At 44.9% G+C, this 17,958-nt stretch overlaps 1 protein-coding gene across 1 annotated transcript; it reads right to left on the bottom strand.

Moving 5' to 3' along the window:
- Positions 1 to 14,304: 14,304 nt before the first annotated feature.
- On the bottom strand, positions 14,305 to 17,850 carry slc22a2 (solute carrier family 22 member 2). The gene is made up of 11 exons (XM_029676778.1): positions 17,385 to 17,850; positions 17,166 to 17,269; positions 16,791 to 16,945; positions 16,408 to 16,576; positions 16,190 to 16,304; positions 15,949 to 16,049; positions 15,601 to 15,815; positions 15,397 to 15,505; positions 15,047 to 15,159; positions 14,698 to 14,797; positions 14,305 to 14,547 (listed from the first exon to the last, which is right to left on the bottom strand). Exons 1-11 carry the CDS (start codon positions 17,805 to 17,807, stop codon positions 14,445 to 14,447), a joined length of 1,707 nt encoding a protein of 568 aa, XP_029532638.1. The 5' UTR covers positions 17,808 to 17,850; the 3' UTR covers positions 14,305 to 14,444.
- Between the last annotated feature and the right edge of the window lie 108 nt (positions 17,851 to 17,958).

The raw sequence follows: 17,958 nt of genomic DNA, 5'->3' as shown, positions 1-17,958 counted from the left end.
CTGGGTGGGTGTCTGTCCGCGGTGGCGGCTCTGGCGTGGGACATGGACCCCACTCCACCATAGTCTTTCTCCGCCTCCTTAACAGCCTCCATGGCCTCTTAAGAGCGGCGACCCTCGCCACCGACCTCGGACTGGGGACCCTCGCCATGGGTCCCGAATGGACGGGAGACTCCGGCAGCGCCAGACAGGCGGGAGACTCCGGCAGCGCCGGACAGTCGGGAGACTCCGGCAGCTCCGGAGTGAAGGGCAATTCCGGCCTCACCGGCGTGACAGGCGGCTCTGGCAGCTCCTGGCTGACTGACTGCTGTGGAAGCTCCTGGCTGACTGACTGCTGTGGCAGCTCCTGGCTGACTGATGGCTGTGGCAGCTCCTGGCTGACTGACGGCTGTGGCAGCTCCTGGCTGACTGACGGCTCTGGCAGCTCCTGGCTGACTGACGGCTCTGGCAGCTTCTGGCTGACTGACGGCTCTGGCAGCTGGCTGACTGGCGGCTCAGGACAGACTGGCGGCTCTGGCAGCTCAGGACAGACTGGCGGCTCTAGCAGCTCAGGACAGACTGGCGGCTCAGGACAGACTGGCGGCTCAGGACAGACTGGCGGCTCTGGCAGCTCAGGACAGACTGGCGGCTCTAGCAGCTCAGGACAGACTGGCGGCTCAGGACAGACTGGCGGCTCAGGACAGACTGGCGGCTCTGGCAGCTCAGGACAGACTGGCGGCTCTGGCAGCTCAGGACAGACTGGCGGCTCTGGCAGCTCAGGACAGACTGGCGGCTCTGGCAGCTCAGGACAGACTGGCGGCTCTGGCAGCTCAGGACAGACTGGCGGCTCTGGCAGCTCAGGACAGACGGGAGACTCCGGCAGCTCAGGACAGACGGGAGACTCCGGCAGCCGCTGGAGAGGAGGAAGGCTCTGGCAGCGCTGGACAGGCGGGAGCACCTGTAGGGAGAAGATAGAGAGACAGCCTGGTGCGGGGGGCTGCCACCGGAGGGCTGGTACGTGGAGGTGGCACCGGATAGACCGGACCGTGAAGGAGCACAGGAGGTCTCGAGCACCGAGCCTGCCCAACCTTACCTGGTTGAATGCTCCCCGTAGCCAGGCCAGTGTGGCGAGGTGGAATAGCCTGCACTGGGCTGTGCTGGCGAACCGGGGACACCATGCGTAAGGCTGGTGCCATGTACACCGGCTAGAGGAGACGCACTGGAGACCAGATGTGCTGAGCCGGCTTCATGGCACCTGGCTCGATGCCCACCCTAGCCCGGTCTATACGAGGAGCTGGGATGTACCGCACCGGGCTATGCACACGCACCGGGGACACCGTGCGCCTCACGGCATAACACGGTGCCTGCCTGGTCCCTCTCTCTCTCCGGTAAGCACGGGATGTTGGCGTAGGTCTCCTACCTGCCTTCGCCACACTCCCCGTGTGCCCCCATTACATTTTTGCCTCTCGGGCTTCCAGCCGCGCTGCCGTGCTGCCTCCTCATACCTCTGCCTCTCAGCTTTCGCTGCCTCCAGCTCAGCCTTGGAGCGGTGATATTCTCCAGCCTGTGCCCATGGTCCCTTGCCGTCCAGAATCTCCTCCCATGTCCAGGAGTCCTGCGATTCAGGCCGCTGCTGCCCGTTACCACGCTGCTTGGTTCTTTCTTAGTGGGTGGTTCTGTAACGCTTCTCGTCTGGAGATAGAGAGGAGGACCAAGGTGCAGTGTGGTTGGTGTCCATATTTTAAATATTTTAATGAACACTGAAAACAAAACAAACAACTAACGAACAGTCCTGTAAGGTGCAACACAACACTAAACAGAAAATAACCACCCACAAAACACAATAGAAAACAGGCTACCTATATGGTTCTTCATCAGGGACAACGATTGACAGCTGCCTCTGATTGAGAACCATACCAGGCCAAACACAGAAATAGAAAATCATAGACAAACTAACATAGACAACCCACCCAACTCACGCCTTGACCATACTAAAACAAAAGACAAAACAAAAGGAACTAAGGTCAGAAAGTGACACCCGGTATGTATAGTGAAACATATTTAAATACCAATATCGCAACAAAAAAATAGGATTCACATCATGTTTTTGGAAACAACAAATGCAACAAACATATTGTAGGATATAGGCTATGCTACATAGATTCATAAATATGGTATAGGAGGAAGACCAATCAGATGATTGTGGATTCTGTGTTGGTTGCCATGTTAGTGGGCAAGAGATTTGTCAGCTGTTGACTCTTCAGGTGCTTTTCTTTGTTTCTGATCACCAATGGAATATGTAAATTATTTAATATTCCCCATATAACTTTCTAAAATGCAACATAGTTTAGTTTGAACAATGTTCAAGTAATCTCACCCATGACCCTGATGTAACCTGTTAGAGAGAGACATTATGTACCGTATGCACTCTGCACATTAAATAAGATGGGGTACTGTATTAAATCAAATCCAATTTTATTGGTCACAATCGCTGAATACCACAGGTGTAGACTTTACAGTAAAATGCTTACTTACGAGCCCATTCCCAACAATGCAGAGTTAAAAAGTAAGACAAATATGTCAAATAAAAAGGAAATTGTTACACAATAAAAACAATGGCTGCAGGTCAAGGAGACCCTGGATGAGCACTAGAGGGCTTGCCAGGAGCAGATGTGACAAGACACCTGTAGCATGTCAGATATAGAATAAAAATGTATTACATTTTGAGTTTGCATCCCAATATTACACTTTATATACATCACAGAACACTGAAATATAACAAAACCGTTTAACATAGAAACACCAGATTTGCGACATTACATTTAACATTACATTTAAGTCATTTAGCAGACGCTCTTATCCAGAGCGACTTACAAATTGGACATGAATACAATTATGTTTATTAATATTGAAATTATGAAAAATATTAATAACATTCCACCCATAAGGCCACTAGGTCATTTGGCTGCAGGAAAGGGCTACGATAAAGAAATAAATAATAAAAGGGGGTCAATGTAAATTGCCTGGGTTGTCATTTGATTAATTGTTCAGCAGTCGTACTGCTAGGGGGTAAAAGCTGTTCAGGTGCCTTTTGGTCCCAGACTTGGCACTCCGATAACGCTTGCCATGCGGTAGCAGAAAGAACCGTCTATGACTTGGGTGTCTGGAGTCTTTGACATTTTTAGGGGCTTCCTCTGACACGCTTGGTATAGAGGTCCTGGTTTGCAGGGAGTTCGGCAGTAGTGATGTACTGGGCCATACGCACTACCCTCTGTGGCGCCTTACGGTCGGACGTCGATCAGTTGCCATACCAGGTGGTGATGCAACCGGTCAGGATGCTCTCTATGGTGCAGCTGTAGAACTTTGAGGATCTGGGGACCCATGCCAAATCTTTTTCTCCTGAGAGGGAAAAGGTGTTGCGTCCTCTTCACGACTGTCTTAGTGTGTTTGGACGATGATAGTTTTTTGTTGATGTGGACACCTTGAAACTCTCAACCTGCTCCACTACAGCCCTGTCGATGTGAATGGGGGCGTGGTTCGGCCCTCCTTTTCCTGTAGTCCATGATCAGCTCCTTTGTCTTGCTGATGTTGAGGGAGATGTTGTTGTCCTGGCACCACACTGCCAGGTCTCTGACCTCCTCCTTATAGGCTGTCTCATCGCTTTCAGTGATCAGGCCTTTCACTGTTGTGTCGTCAGCAAACTTAATGATAGTGTTGGAGTCGTGCACAGTCGTGGGTGAACAAGAAGTACAGGAGAGGACTAAGCACGCACCCTTGAGGGGCCCCTGTGTTGAGGAGCAATGTGGCAGATGTGTTGTTGCCTACCCTTACCAACTGGGGGCGGCCCGTCAGGAAGTCCAGGATCTAGCCATTAGCTCGGTGCGGATGTTGCCTGTAATCCACGGCATATGGTTGGAATATGTACGTACGGTCACTGTGGGGACAACATCATCAATGCACTTATTAATGAAACCGGTGACTGAGGTGGTATACTCCTCAATGCCATTGGATGAATCCTGGAACATATTCCAGTATGTGCTAGCAAAACAGTCCTGTAGCGTAGCATCCGCGCCATCTGACCACTTCCGTATTGAGCGAGTCATTGGTACTTCCTGCTTTAGTTTTTGCTTGTAAGCAGGAATCAGGAGGACAGAATTATGGTCAGATTTGCCAAATTGAAGGTGAGGGAGAGCTTTGTATGCATCTCTGTGTGGAGTAAAGGCGGTCTAGAGTTTTTTTTTTCCTCTGGTTGCACATGTGACATGCTGGTAGAAATTAGGTAAAACGGATTTAAGTTTGCCTGCATTAAAGTCCCCTTCCACTAGGAGCGCCGCTTATGGATGAGCATTTTCTTGCTTGCTTATGGCCTTATATAGCTCGTTGAGTGTTGTCTTTGTGCCAGCATCGGTTGGTGGTTGTAAATAGACGGCTATGAAAAATATAGATGAAAACTCTTGGTAGATAGTGTGGCCTACAGCTTATCATGAGGTACTCTACCTCAGGTGAGCAATACCTCGAGACTTCCTTAATATTAGACATTGTGTACCAGCTGATATAGACAAATAGATCCCCCAACCCCTCGTCTTACCGGACTTAGCTGTTCTGTCCTGCCGATACACGGAAAACCCAGTCAACTATATATTATCCATGTCATTGTTCAGCCACGACCTGGTGAAACATAAGAAATTACAGTTAATGTCATGTTGGTAGGATACTTGAAAAATTAAAGGAGAGCTGCACACTCTAGGTGCTCAGATGAAATAAATTAATAACCAACGTTGACAGACAAGCTGTCTTCGTCAGGGTGTAATGAAGACAGCTTATTTTACCTATTAAATTATTGCATCTGAGCTCCTAGTGTGCAGCTCTCCTTGAATTTTTCAAGTGTTCTGCTCCGCTAGCCAGCACCTCGGCTAAATAGGTGTGCATTTCTTTCGCCTCTAGATTAATCCGTTGGTAGGATAGTCTCGAACGGAGATCATCGACTTTATTTTCCAGTGATTGCACGTTGGCCAATAGAACAGATAGTAGAGGTGGGTAACCCACTCGCGGACAAATTCTCACAAAGCACCCCGATCTCCTCCCCCTGTATTTCTATATTTTCTTCACGAGAGTGAGGGTGTTAGAGTGGTGAGCAGCCACGCAGTTGTGGCTGAACAGAGGAGTACAGGACAGGACTGAGCACGCACACCTGAGGGCCCATGCAAAATCTTTTCAGCCTTTTGAGGAAAGAGGTATTGTCGTGCACTCTTCACGACTGTGTTGGTGTGTTTGGACCATGATAGGTCTTTAGTGATGTGGATACCGAGGAACTTGAAACTCTCAACCTGCTGCACTACAGCCCTGTTGATGTGAATGGGGGGCGTGCTCAGCCCTCTGTTTCCTGTAGTCCACGACCAGCTCCTTTGTCTTGCTGACGTTGAGGGAAAGGTTGTTGTTCTGGCACCACACTGCCAGGTCTCTGACCTCTTCCCTATTTGCTGTCTCATCATCGTCGGTGATCAGGCCAACCACCGTTATGTCGTCGGCAAACTTGGTGTTGGAGTCGTGCATGGCCATGCAGTCGTGGGTGAAGAGGGAGTACAGGAGGGGACTGAGCACGCACACCTGAGGGGCACCCATGTTTAGGATCAGCGTGGCGGATGTGCTGTTGCCTAATCTTACCACCTAGGGGCGGCCCGTTAGGAAGTCCAGGATCCAGTTGCAGAGGGAGATGTTTAGTCCCAGGGTCCTTAGCTTAGTGATGAGCTTGGAGGGCACTATGGAGTTTAACGCTGAGCTGTAGTCAATGAAGAGCAATCTCACGTAGGTATTCCTTTTGTCCAGATGGGAAATGGTAGTGTGAAGTGCAATAGAGATTGAGCCATCTGTGGACCTGTTGGGGCGGTATGTGAATTGGAGTGAGTCTATGGTTTCTGGGATGATGGTGTTGATGTGAGCAATGACCAGCCTTTCAAAGCATTTCATGCCAACAGATGGGAGTGCTACAGGGCGGTATTACCATTTTATATCAGGCTTTCTCTCAGATATTGCACACTTACTATCTTTGATCATAGCTAGGATGAAGCAGGATGCGCAACATGAGTATTTTAGAATCATGCAGTAAAGTAGGTCATTGCCCAAGGACAGCAGGCCTTAATGATATTTATCTTCTACTAGAAGTAGGACAGAAAAAATTAAGTATGACACAGTGAAGGCCATCTGTAGCCAGTGGCAGTCAGTGATGAGGTAGGCAATGAGGGTCAGGATGAAAATGCCCACACTGAAGAACATCTGTAAAAGCACACCCATCCTCATCTACTCAACTCCCACCAGCTCAGTGACTGAGGAGACAGAAAATAAACTTACTTTATAGTAGTAACTTTAATCAAGCAAGAGTTATTACTAAAACATATTGTAATTTCATCATCCTCCTCAGTTGAATGTTGTATAAGAAATAAAATATAACTTAATATTTGCTAAAACAGACTAATTTGCTGTTAATTATTTATCAAAATCATATACTCTGTAGTTAATCTATGAACTTTTACAATATATGCCATTTAGCAGACACTTTTATCCAAAGTGACGTTATGCCTGCGTGCATTAACTTTTGTGGGACATATTGTGTTTTTCATACTAAGCACATATCCAGCCTCCCTTGACAGCAAAGCCAAAGATTGTGCAAAATACAAGCATACACTGAACAAAAGGTCAGTGTATGCAGGTCCCATGTTTCATGAGCTGAAATAAAAGATCCCAGAAATGTTCCATACGCACAAAAAGCTTATTTCTCTCAAATTTTGTGCACAAATTAGTTTACATCCCTGGTAGTGAGCATTTCTCCTTTGCCAAGATAATCCGTTCACCTGACAGGTGTGGCATGTCAAGAAGCTGATTAAACAGCATGATAATTACACAGATGCACCTTGTGCTGGGGACAATAAAAAGCCACTCTGAAATGTGCAGTTTTGACACGCAACACAATACCAGATGTCTTAAGTTTTGAGGGAGTGTGCAATTGGCATGCTGACTGCAGAAATGTCCACTGGGAGCTGTTTCCAGAGAATTTTACATTAATTTCTCTACCATAAACTGTCTCCACTGTAATCTTAAAGAATTTGGCAGTACAGGGGTGCTGAGGAGTATTTCTGTCTGTAATAAAGCCCTTTTGTGGGGAGAAACTCATTTTGATTGGCTGGGCCTGCCTCTCCAGTGGGTGGGTCTCGCTTCCAAGTGGGCCCCACCCCATGGCTGTGCCCCTGCCCAGTCATGTGAAATCCATAGATTAGGGCCTAATGAATTTATTTCAATTGACCGATTTCTTTATATAAACTGTAATTCAAGAAAAACTTTGAAATTGCTCTGTTTACATTTTTGGTCAGTATAGTTTGGAGCCACTGCTACAAGTATTCAAGCAACCCCATTCAAGAGGTTGAACATCAAGAAGCTGAATGTAGCTTGGTACTTCACCCAGGCATCATTACACACCAGGTCAAACTGAAATGAACAAATACCTTATAATTTACTGCCATTTGAATGTCCTAATACATTCAATTGTTCAGAGTTGCATAACAATACAAGTTATTGTCTAATCAGAAAATCGTAATCTCACTGAGTGATTAAAGTTCTCACCTCTGTCACAAAGGACTGTCTCCCCTTGTAGTCATACGCCCATCCTTCCTTGCAGGAGTTCATGGGAGCTTTGCTGCGGAGGGCGTCAGTGAGGTCAGACTCGGAGTTGTAACAGGTCAGACCCGTAGCATTCCAGTTCATACTGCTCACACTGGCTGTGGACCAACACTCCTGAGGTGTTGACCACTGGGACCGTGATCTTTCTAGTGTCCATCAGGTTCCAGCCACAACTCTGCTGAATCTGACTCACCCCTGAGTCCCAGCACCAATGCTCTGGGGTGAATCCCTAGAACACAATGCTCACATAGACCCCAGAAAAAGGCAAAGACAGTACACACCAGAGAAAATATGCACTTTTGACCAAAATTCAGTGCCTACTCCAGAATTTCATCGAAAGTGGTCATGGTTGCACAGTTAGGTGTCAGAAGCAGAGACACTACATGTGAGACTGCAGTGGGATCTGTGCCGGGGTTTTAAAAATCACAGATCAGATCAAGAGTCCAACGAAGAGGTTGACCAACGATGCACTGAATCGCCAACTGACTCAGCATGTTAACCTTTAAAGAGCTGGCTGCCGTTGTCTGGCTGAAGAGCTAGAGATGGCTGAAGTTACGCAATTCCACTGTGTAGCATGTCTGTATATAAGACACGTTCTTACGGTTTCACTAAGAAAGAGAGCCCTTGAAAACTCTGAGATTTATTTCCGCAATAAAAATAGTTTGACATATTTATAGTATGCTCTGTCACCGAGTGTACTTTTATTATGCAAATACTTTACTCTCAAAAAGTGAACTTGGAGCATAGTTTATTCTAAGTTGGGTGGTTATTGTGCAAATTGGACACTGTGGAATTCTGGGTATACTCCTGCAAGATAATAAAATAAAATAATTGTCACTTGTGTGTGTGTGTGTGTGTGTGTGTGTGTGTGTGTGTGTGTGTGTGTGTGTGTGTGTGTGTGTGTGTAGGTAAATTCACAGAAACAACACAATCCATTCACTTCTATAGAATGGCATGTAAGTAACTGTCAAAAATACACTCACTGTTACAGTGCATTCAGGAATGTATCAGACCCCTTCCCTCTTTTCACATTTTGATACATTACAGCCTTATTCTAAATAGGATTAAATTAAACAAATCTTATCTACACCCAATACCCCTGAGTGACAAAGCAAAAACAGGTTTTTAGAAATGTTTGCAAATGTTTAAAACAAAAAGAATATGAAATATCACATTTACATAACTATTCAGAGCCTTTAATCCGTACTTTGTTGAAGAAACTTTGGTAGCGATTACAGCCTCAAGTCTTCTTGGGTATGACGACATAAGCTTGGCACGCCTGTATTTGGGGAGTTTCTCCTATTCTTCTCCGCAGATCTTCTCTCGTTGCCAGGCTGGATGGGGAGCGTCGCTAGACAGCTATTTTCAGGTCTCTCCAGAGATGTTCGATCGGGTTCACATCCAGGCTCTGGCTGGGCCACTCAAGGACATTCAGAGACTTGACCCGAAGTCACTCTTGCGTTGTCTTGGCTATGTGCTTATTGTCGTTGACCTGTTGGAAGGTGAACCGTCGCCCCAGTCTGAGGTTCTGAGTGCTCTGGAGCAGGTTTTCATCAAGGATCTTTCTGTACTTTTCTCCGTTCATCTTTGCCTCGATGCTGACTAGTCTCTCAGTCCCTGCCGCTGAAAAACATCCCCACAACATGATACTGCCACCACCATGCTTTACTGTAGGGATGATGCCGGGTTTTCTACAGACATGACACGTGGCATTCAGGCCAAAGAGTTCAATGTTGGTTTCATCAGACCAGAGAATCTTGTTTCTCATGATCTGAGAGTCCTTTAGGTGCCTTTTGGCAAACTCCAAGCTGGCTGTCATGTGCCTTTTACTGAGGTGTGGCTTCCGTCTGGCCACTCAACCATAAAGGCCTGATTGGTGGTGCTGCAGAGACTGTTGTTCTTCTGGAAGATTCTCCCATCTCCACAGAGGAACTCTGGAGCTCTGTCAGAGTGACCATCGGGTTCATGGTCACCTCCCTCACCAAGGCCCTTCTCCCCCAGTTTGGCGAGGCGGCCAGCTCTTGGAAGAGTCTTGGTGGTTCCAAACTTCTTCCATTTAAAAATGATGGAGGCCATGTGTTCTTAAGGACCTTCAGTGCTGCAGAAAGTGTTTGGTACCATTCCCCAGATCTGTGCCTCGACACAATCCTGTCTCGGAGCACTACAGACAATTCCTTCGACCTCATGGCTTGGATTTTGCTCTTGAAAATAAAAGAGAGCCGAACACTCTAGGAGCTCAGATGCAAAAACCAACGTTTCGACAGCCAAGCGGTCTTCGTCAGGGTATAATGTAGGGTATGACCCCTCCTGTCTCAGCCTCCAGTATTTATGCTGCAGTAGTTTGTGTCGGGGGGCTAGGGGCAGTTTGTTATATCTGGAGTACTTCTCCTGTCCTATTCGGTGTCCTGTGTGAATCTAAGTGTGCGTTCTCTAATTCTCTCCTTCTCTCTTTCTTTCTCTCTCTCGGAGGACCTGAGCCCTAGGACCATGCCCCAGGATTAGTATTATTCGACCATGCTGGTCATTTATGAACATTTGAACATCTTGGCCATGTTCTGTTATAATCTCCACCCGGCACAGCCAGAAGAGGACTGGCCACCCCACTTATGCTCTCTCTAATTCTCTCTTTCTTTCTCTCTCTCGGAGGACCTGAGCCCTAGGACCGTGCCTCAGGACTACCTGACATGATGACTCCTTGCGGTCCCCAGTCCACCTGACCGTGCTGCTGCTCCAGTTTCAACTGTTCTGCCTTATTATTATTCGACCATGCTGGTCATTTAGGAACATTTGAACATCTTGGCCATGTTCTGTTATACTCTCCACCCGGCACAGCCAGAAGATGACTGGCCACCCCACATAGCCTGGTTCCTCTCTAGGTTTCTTCCTAGGTTTTGGCCTTTCTAGGGAGTTTTTCCTAGCCACCGTGCTTTTACACCTGCATTGCTTGCTGTTTGGGGTTTTAGGCTGGGTTTCTGTACAGCACTTTGAGATATCAGCTGATGTACGAAGGGCTATATAAATAAATTTGATTTGATATAATCACAAACACTGCAGGATGACTCGTTTATGTAGTGTCAAAAGACACAGGTGTTTGTAATCATGGCCAAGAGTGGCTTAATATCATTGGTTAATTATTAAAATGGCATACAAAGAACAGCATACAAACAAATGGATAGCATACGATCATAAATACCTTTTAGACTACACAAGCTTACAAACAATTACAATGGCAAAGTCACAATAATGGTTTCAGATCAGTCTACGTTGAGACCGAAGGGAACAAGGGTATTTAAGTTAAAGATCCAGACAGCCTCTCGTTTTTACACCTAATGGTGCTACAATGCTCTGAGATACGTACTTTTAATTCGCGCTTTGTTTTACCCACTTAATTTTAACCACAAGGACAAGTTATAAGATAAATAACTGCCTTAGTGGAGCACGTGATAACACCTTTGATTGGGATCGATTTCCCTGTTTGTGGGTGTTTGAAGAATCTACATTTTTAAGTGCCATTGCATTGAGCACAGCCATTACATTTGTAATTTCCATCCAGTAGGGGCGCAAATAGACATTGTTCTGGAATATCTTGGGGTGGTAAATCAGTGTGTACCAATTGGTCTCTAAGATTTCTGCCCCGCGAGAATACGACAAAGGGAAGGTCCGAAAACACATTACCGAGACTATCATCGGATTTTAGAATGTGCCAATGTTTGTGAACAATCCCCTTAATTTGTTCAGAACGCTTTGAATAGCGGGTAGTTAGAACACAAGAATGCGTCTTTTTGCGAGACTGACCTTGAAAAAGGTAATGTCTCATTTTGTTTTGAATTTTCTCAATGGCAATATTAATCTGATCATTTTTGTACCCCCTCTCCTTGAACTTTCTTTGCGTCTCAGCCATATTTCTGTCGAAATCTGTAGGGCAAACAATTTTTCAAGGGAAGTGGGTGACAACTATTAGCCCTCAACAAACTGTTACGATCAGTAGGTTTCCTGTAAAGATCAGTGTATAGAACATTATCTTCACACAAGATCAGAAGATCAAGAAAACTGATTTGACTTGTATCAGATTGCATAGTAAATCTCAGATGCTCAGAACAGGAGTTAAGAAAAGCATGGAACGCCTGGAGCTGTTTTGCATCACCCCTCCATAGAACAAAAATATCATCAATATACCGTTTCCAAATAATGATAGGCAAGAAAACATTTTTGAGAGAAAACATTTTTGAGAGGATTGAAAATAGACTGTTTCTCCCATGTAACCCACATACAAATTAGCATAGTTAGGAGCCATGGGTGATCCCATAGCAGTACCCTTCATCTGAATAAAGAAATCATTTAGAAACATGAAATAGTTGTGTGAGTACTATTTCAGCCAATGTTATAATGCATGCACTGGAAGGTAGTTCATTAGGGTCACGTTGCAGAAGAAAGTGTTTCCATAGCTGCAATACCGCCCTCGTGTGGAATATTTGTGTATAACGACTCAACATTAAAAGTAACTAACAAGGTATTCTCAGGGAGAGGATCAAGAGATTCAATGATAGAGATCATACTGCTGGTGTCCTTTACAACGGAGGGGAGCTGATCTGCCAGTGGTCTAATAAAAAAGTCAACAAAAGTAGATAGAGGGGCCGTTACTGCATCAATGCCCGCTACAATATGGTGCCCTGGAGGTTTTGTAACATTCTTGTGTAATTTCGGCAAAGTATAGAAAGTGTTCTTTTTTGGTTATCTGACCAGAACTTAAATACCCATCTAGGACAGTAAAAATAGTATTCTGAAATTGGGAAGTAGGGTCACTTCTGAGTTTCTTGTAAAAGGTGTTGTCAAGCAGCTGTCTATGACACTCATGTACATAAACTGTCCTATCCATGAGTACAACCGACCCACCCTTATCAGCAGGACGAATAAGGACTGACGTATCGGATTGTAAATCAAGCAAAGATGATAAATTATGGAAAGATTTGGACCCCTGTTTATTCTCAAGGAGATTTCCAACATCTTTTTCCACAAGTCTGCAATTTGTCTCGATAGAGTGATTGCGATTTGCTGGAGGTATAAAATAACTCTTGCGTCTAAAAGGAGTCGGAGTATGTGCAGGAGAGCCACCGACTGGTTCAATAGAAGTGTCAGAATTAGGGGAGCTAAAATATTCCCTTAAATTTAAACATGTCTACCGTAACATCAAAATCGTTGCACTGGGTTGTAGGCACAAAAGATAACCCTTTATTAAGCAAAGAGACATGGGCAGGGCTCAATATCTTGCTTGATAAATTAAAGACACTCAGTCCCGTGGGTTCTGGGACCGTGTGAACGGTCTCCTCTACCTCTGATAGTCGTTTCAATTTATTCCTTCCCGTGAGGCATCTCGTCGATGCGCGTGCCTGCGGCCACCTCCGCCCTTCCAGTCTCTCGTTGAATAAAAAACTGGAAGCCGATGAGGCGCTGGTTGTAGAGCGTTGATCAGACTGGGGTGGATCGAAGTAAGCGGCATCCCTCCTGCGTCTGCCATGGAGAGGAGGAACAGGACCTCCCTTGTCAGGGTTTCTCCAGAAGTAGACTTTATCCTCGGCCTTGTCTTTTTTGTCTTGGTTGAATTTCTTGATTTTAAGTTCCTTTATTTCTGTTGACAACAGCGCTTGGTTAGTTTTCATCAGTTCATTGAATATGCCATAATCATTAACAGCTATTTGTAGAGCTGTGCGTTTGTCTTTAATCGTGTTATCCATTTCAATAAAATCCTTCTTCAACTGGTCAACAATTAATGTCATTAAATCTATAGAGCATTTGTTCAGGATGGCACACCAGGGCTCACAGAAATCATCGGTGCGCTGTCCCAATGATGGTTCTTTTTGCCACCTGAGGCCCCGTGGAATATTGCCTTGACGCATATAATCACTAAGAGTGACTATATTGTAGATGCATTCTCGTCTGGCGCTTAGATACATTTAACAGTTCTTTCAAGAGGTCAGAATTACCTCCCGCCATGTCAAAAAGCGTCTCCGAAACAATGATCTTATCACTCTCCCTTTGGCTACATTCAAAGTAATCTTGTATGGGTCTATGACCAGTGTCAGGAAAATAATTATCTTTCGGCATCTTTTAAAAGTTTTTTTTTTGTCGGTAGGGTGCTACTCTTTTGGATTTTGCTCTGACACGCACTGTCAACTGTGGGACCTTATAGAGACAGATGTGTGCCTTTCCAAATCATGTCCAATCAATTGAATTTACCACAGGTGGACTCCAATCAAGTTGTAGAATCATCTCAAGGATGATCTATGGAAACAGGATGCACCTTTCGAGTCTCATAGCAAAGGGTCTGAATACTTGTGAAAATAAGGTATTTCTGTTATTTTTCCGCTTTGGCATCATGGGGTATTGCGTGTAGATTGACAAGGAAACATGTGTATTTAATCCATTTTAGAATAAGGCTGTAATGTAACAAAATGTGGAAAAAGGGAAGGGATCTGAATACTTTCTGAATGCACTTTATATGACGACAATATTACCAACATTTATAAAAAAGCTTGGGCAAAAACGACGACAAAAAAAATCTGTAAATTGCTTTAAACACATGATTTTAAAAAAGAACGAGCATGATCTGAGAGGAAAATCATACTGTAGCTAACGGATAAATAAAACCAGGAAACATGGTAAAGGTGAAGGAAATCCTTAATTCGTATTAGAGACAACAAATGAAACAAACAGGTCATTTTAACATAAAATAATAAAATACTGCTCATCACTACTTTCTCATACTTTCATCACAAAAACGTGAAGTTCCCAGGAAGGAATCAGACAGTCTCGGGTTCTTTGTTGGTCATCGTGGCGGTGGGTACGAGCATTATCATCTCTTTCCTCCTCAGCTCTTTACTCCTCAGAGCTTTTTCTTTGCATCTGAGACGGTAAGAGGAACACATACATACACAATGAATAGATTGCTCACCGCTGACATTTTATTGAAATATTAACCTTACTGTTTGAAAGCATGATGTTTCAACACAGTCACTTGTAGAAATAATAGAAACTGATGGTTAGAAATCTCACTTTTCTGGAAACTCAATGTCATCGATGGTGTCAGGAAGTGGCACACCTCTGGTCTCAGGCAACAGCAAGACCAAAGCTCCAGCCAGAAACGCAAGGGCCCCTGTATTGTACAACACAAAGAAATCACCATCAGCATATGAGTGCCTGCTTGTATCTAGAAAACATTCCCTAAACAAGCTGTGCTTGAGGCTACATTAGCCAAAAGTATTAGTTTCAAGCTCAAGATATTGAGACACTGGTACAGTACATGATTCAACTTCTTACAGCGTTGCCGTGTCAAAATATTACTGACGCATGTGTATAATCAGACGCATGTGTATAATCATCTTCTAACATTGTAATTAGGTACCAAAGATGATGAGTGGCAGCTCCAGCCAGATGGCAGCCAGTCTGTAGAGAAGGAACGGGGCCACGATGCCTCCGATGTCACACAGAGTGGAGCACACAGACACACCCAGGTTCCTGAGGGATGGAAACAACTGTCGCTGTCTGGAATTTCAACTTTAAACTAAACTTTCTGTTATGCGTAATGTCAGTATTCAGGAAAGGATTTTAATAGAAAAAAATAAATAGCTTCTATTCTTCAGGTCATTGACAAGTCATTGGAAATGGATGCCGTTTTTTTTTCAAATTTTGAATTGTTACTTCAGTTTACTTCCTGAATTGACTGCCTTCAAAAGCCCTGCGGGTTACTCTTACCTGACAAAGGTAGGGTACAATTCAGTGTTCACAAACACCACCATCTCAAAAGCCATGGTGATGCCCAACCGGCCTATGCAGGCCACCGCTGTTTTGAACCAGAACATGGCTGTATGTGCGAGAAAGAACAATGAGAGAAAAGTGTAACACAAATTCAACCAGGCAGTTCATTGCCATTTGACATCGACGTTATCGTAGACTCACTCTCGGGGATCATGGCAGTAATGAAGCAGGCTGCTCCAGCTACAATGTTGGCTGTGGCAAAGGGAAGACGCCGTCCGATACGATCGATGGTAAAGAGGATGAGGAAGGCAGCAGGGAATTCTACCAGACCAGAGATGAGAAAGTCAATGTAGACATTTCCTCCCAGGATTCCTAGACGCATGATAAGACCCTGGTAGACGACAGCACTAGTGAACCTGGAAGAAAGACACCAGTTATTTACTGAGGGGTCTACGGTGGTTGTAAAGGACATTTTATAGTTGTGAGCTGTGACTAATACGGCTATTAAAGTTCCAGTAATGTTCTTGCTGTTTGTCGAATAGATTTTACCAGTTGAAACTAAGGATGAAGGTGTGTTTTCTCATTTTTGGAGTTCTGATTAGGTCCATGAACGAGGCGGTTGAGGCATCGGCATTGTCGTCTCTCATCGTCTGTAAGTACAGTAGTATTATGTAAGTTACAACCTACTTTACCATGAAATGGAATCTTTGAGCATATGTAAGATACAATGGCCAAATGTGAGTCATTTTAAACTACATTTCAGTTACTAATTTCAGCCGTAATTTCTCACCTCAATGTTCTTGGAGAGGGTTTTCTTGTTTTCTTTCGCTATTGCCTCAGTGATCTCCACAGCTTTCTTTGCATTGTGCTGAGAGAGAAGCCATCTTGGAGACTCCGGGATAAACCTGGAAGCCAGAACAAAAAACTCATTATAAAAAGCTTGAAGACATGAAACATAAACTTAAATATACCTGAATATATACAGTATGAGGCAGTTCCAGGTCTTACCAGTAGTAGGACAGGAAGAGGATATAAGGTGCAGTGATGACCACCTGCAACCAGCGCCAGTCTGTGATGAAGTAGGAGATGAGGGGCAGGATGAGAATTCCAACACTGAAGAACATCTGGTAGACGACTCCCACAGTCCTCCTGTACTCTACTCCTACCAGCTCAGTGACTGAGGAGAGGGGAGAGAAGCAGGGCATGAGGACAGGACCCCGAGAATACATAGGGAAAGTGAGGTAGCTTCTGACATGAAGCTGAAATATTATCTCCACAAGAGCAAAACTACAACTTGAAATGTAAATATTACAACTACAATATGTAAAACTACAACTTGAAATGTAAAATTACAATTTTAGACATTGTTTAAGTAAGTAATGTTGTCTTACTCAGAACATATCCAGCCACCCAGCCTCCCTTGACACCAAAGCCATATAATGCTCGGAAGACCAGCATGGATACCCAATTTGGAGACCACGCCACAAGAATTCCAAAAATCCCATTCAAGAGGTTGGACACCAAGAAGCTCGCCTTTCTGCCAAATCTAAAATGAAAGAGAAGAAGGTAATTACGGGGATGTAAATTCAAATTTCATGTTTCCATCTCCATACAGTATTTCAGAAGGGTTAACATCTTTCATCCAGGGTTAACTCTTTTAGCAAGTCCATTCCCTTCACTTTGCTGTTTTTAAGTCCTTCTAAAAGTCAGTAAGACATCTGCACTGGTGGGATCTTCTGTCTGACCATCCACATAGACTTCCTTACCTGTCAGCTAGGTATCCAATGGCTATGCTCCCTATGAAGAAGCCCACGTTGAGTGTAGCCTGGTACATGTCCACCACCCAGGCATCAGCACACACCAGGTCAAACTGAAATGAACAAATACCTTGTCATTTACTGCCATCTTAATCTGTTCTTTGTTCTGACATCCAATTTAAACTAAATGTCTTGAACATTTTCAGGAATACTTCATGGAGTTCTCACCTCTGTCACAAAGGACTGTCTCCCCTTGTAGTCATACTCCCATCCTTCCTTGCAGGAGGTCATGGGAGCTTTGCTGCGAAGGGCGTCAGTGAGGTCAGACTCTGGGTTGTCACATGTCAGACCCGTAGCATTCCAGTCCAGTTCATACTGCTCACACTGGCTGTGGACCAACACTCCTGAGGTGTTGACCACCGGGACCGTAATCTTTCTAGTGTCCATCAGGTTCCAGCCACAGCTCTTCCGGATCTGACTCACCCCTGAGTCTCGGCACCAATGCTCTGGGGTGAACCCTTGGAATACAATACCTACGTAGACACCGGCCCATGGCATGGAGACCATGCATAGCAGGGCAAAGATACGCTTCTGCGATCGGCCGAACTTGCCCGCCTCCTCTAGGATGTCATCAAAAGTGTACGAGTACATGGTAGCAGTTCTTTCGGTCTCAAAGACATTTGTGACTGCAGAGGGACCTGTGCAGGGTTTTTAACTGTGTGAAGACATCAAGGGTCCAACAGAGAAGTTGACCTTTGACCTACCAGTGACCAACAACGCATTTAGACATGTTCACAAGAAC

Source organism: Oncorhynchus nerka, linkage group LG13, assembly GCF_034236695.1.
Source record: "Oncorhynchus nerka isolate Pitt River linkage group LG13, Oner_Uvic_2.0, whole genome shotgun sequence".
Classification (NCBI taxonomy): Eukaryota; Metazoa; Chordata; class Actinopteri; order Salmoniformes; family Salmonidae; genus Oncorhynchus; species Oncorhynchus nerka.
Note: the sequence above shows the minus strand (reverse complement) of the source record. Positions and strands in the feature narration are given on the sequence as shown.

Coding starts and splice junctions, on each gene's coding strand:
- slc22a2 (XM_029676778.1), bottom strand. CDS start 17,807: ATGTACTCGTACACTTTTGATGACATCCTAGAGGAGGCGGGCAAGTTC. Junction 16,050..16,189: donor CCCTCTCCAAGAACATTGAG/GTGAGAAATTAC, acceptor CTGTACTTACAG/ACGATGAGAGACGACAATGC. Junction 14,798..15,046: donor GCTGCCACTCATCATCTTTG/GTACCTAATTAC, acceptor TGTACAATACAG/GGGCCCTTGCGTTTCTGGCT.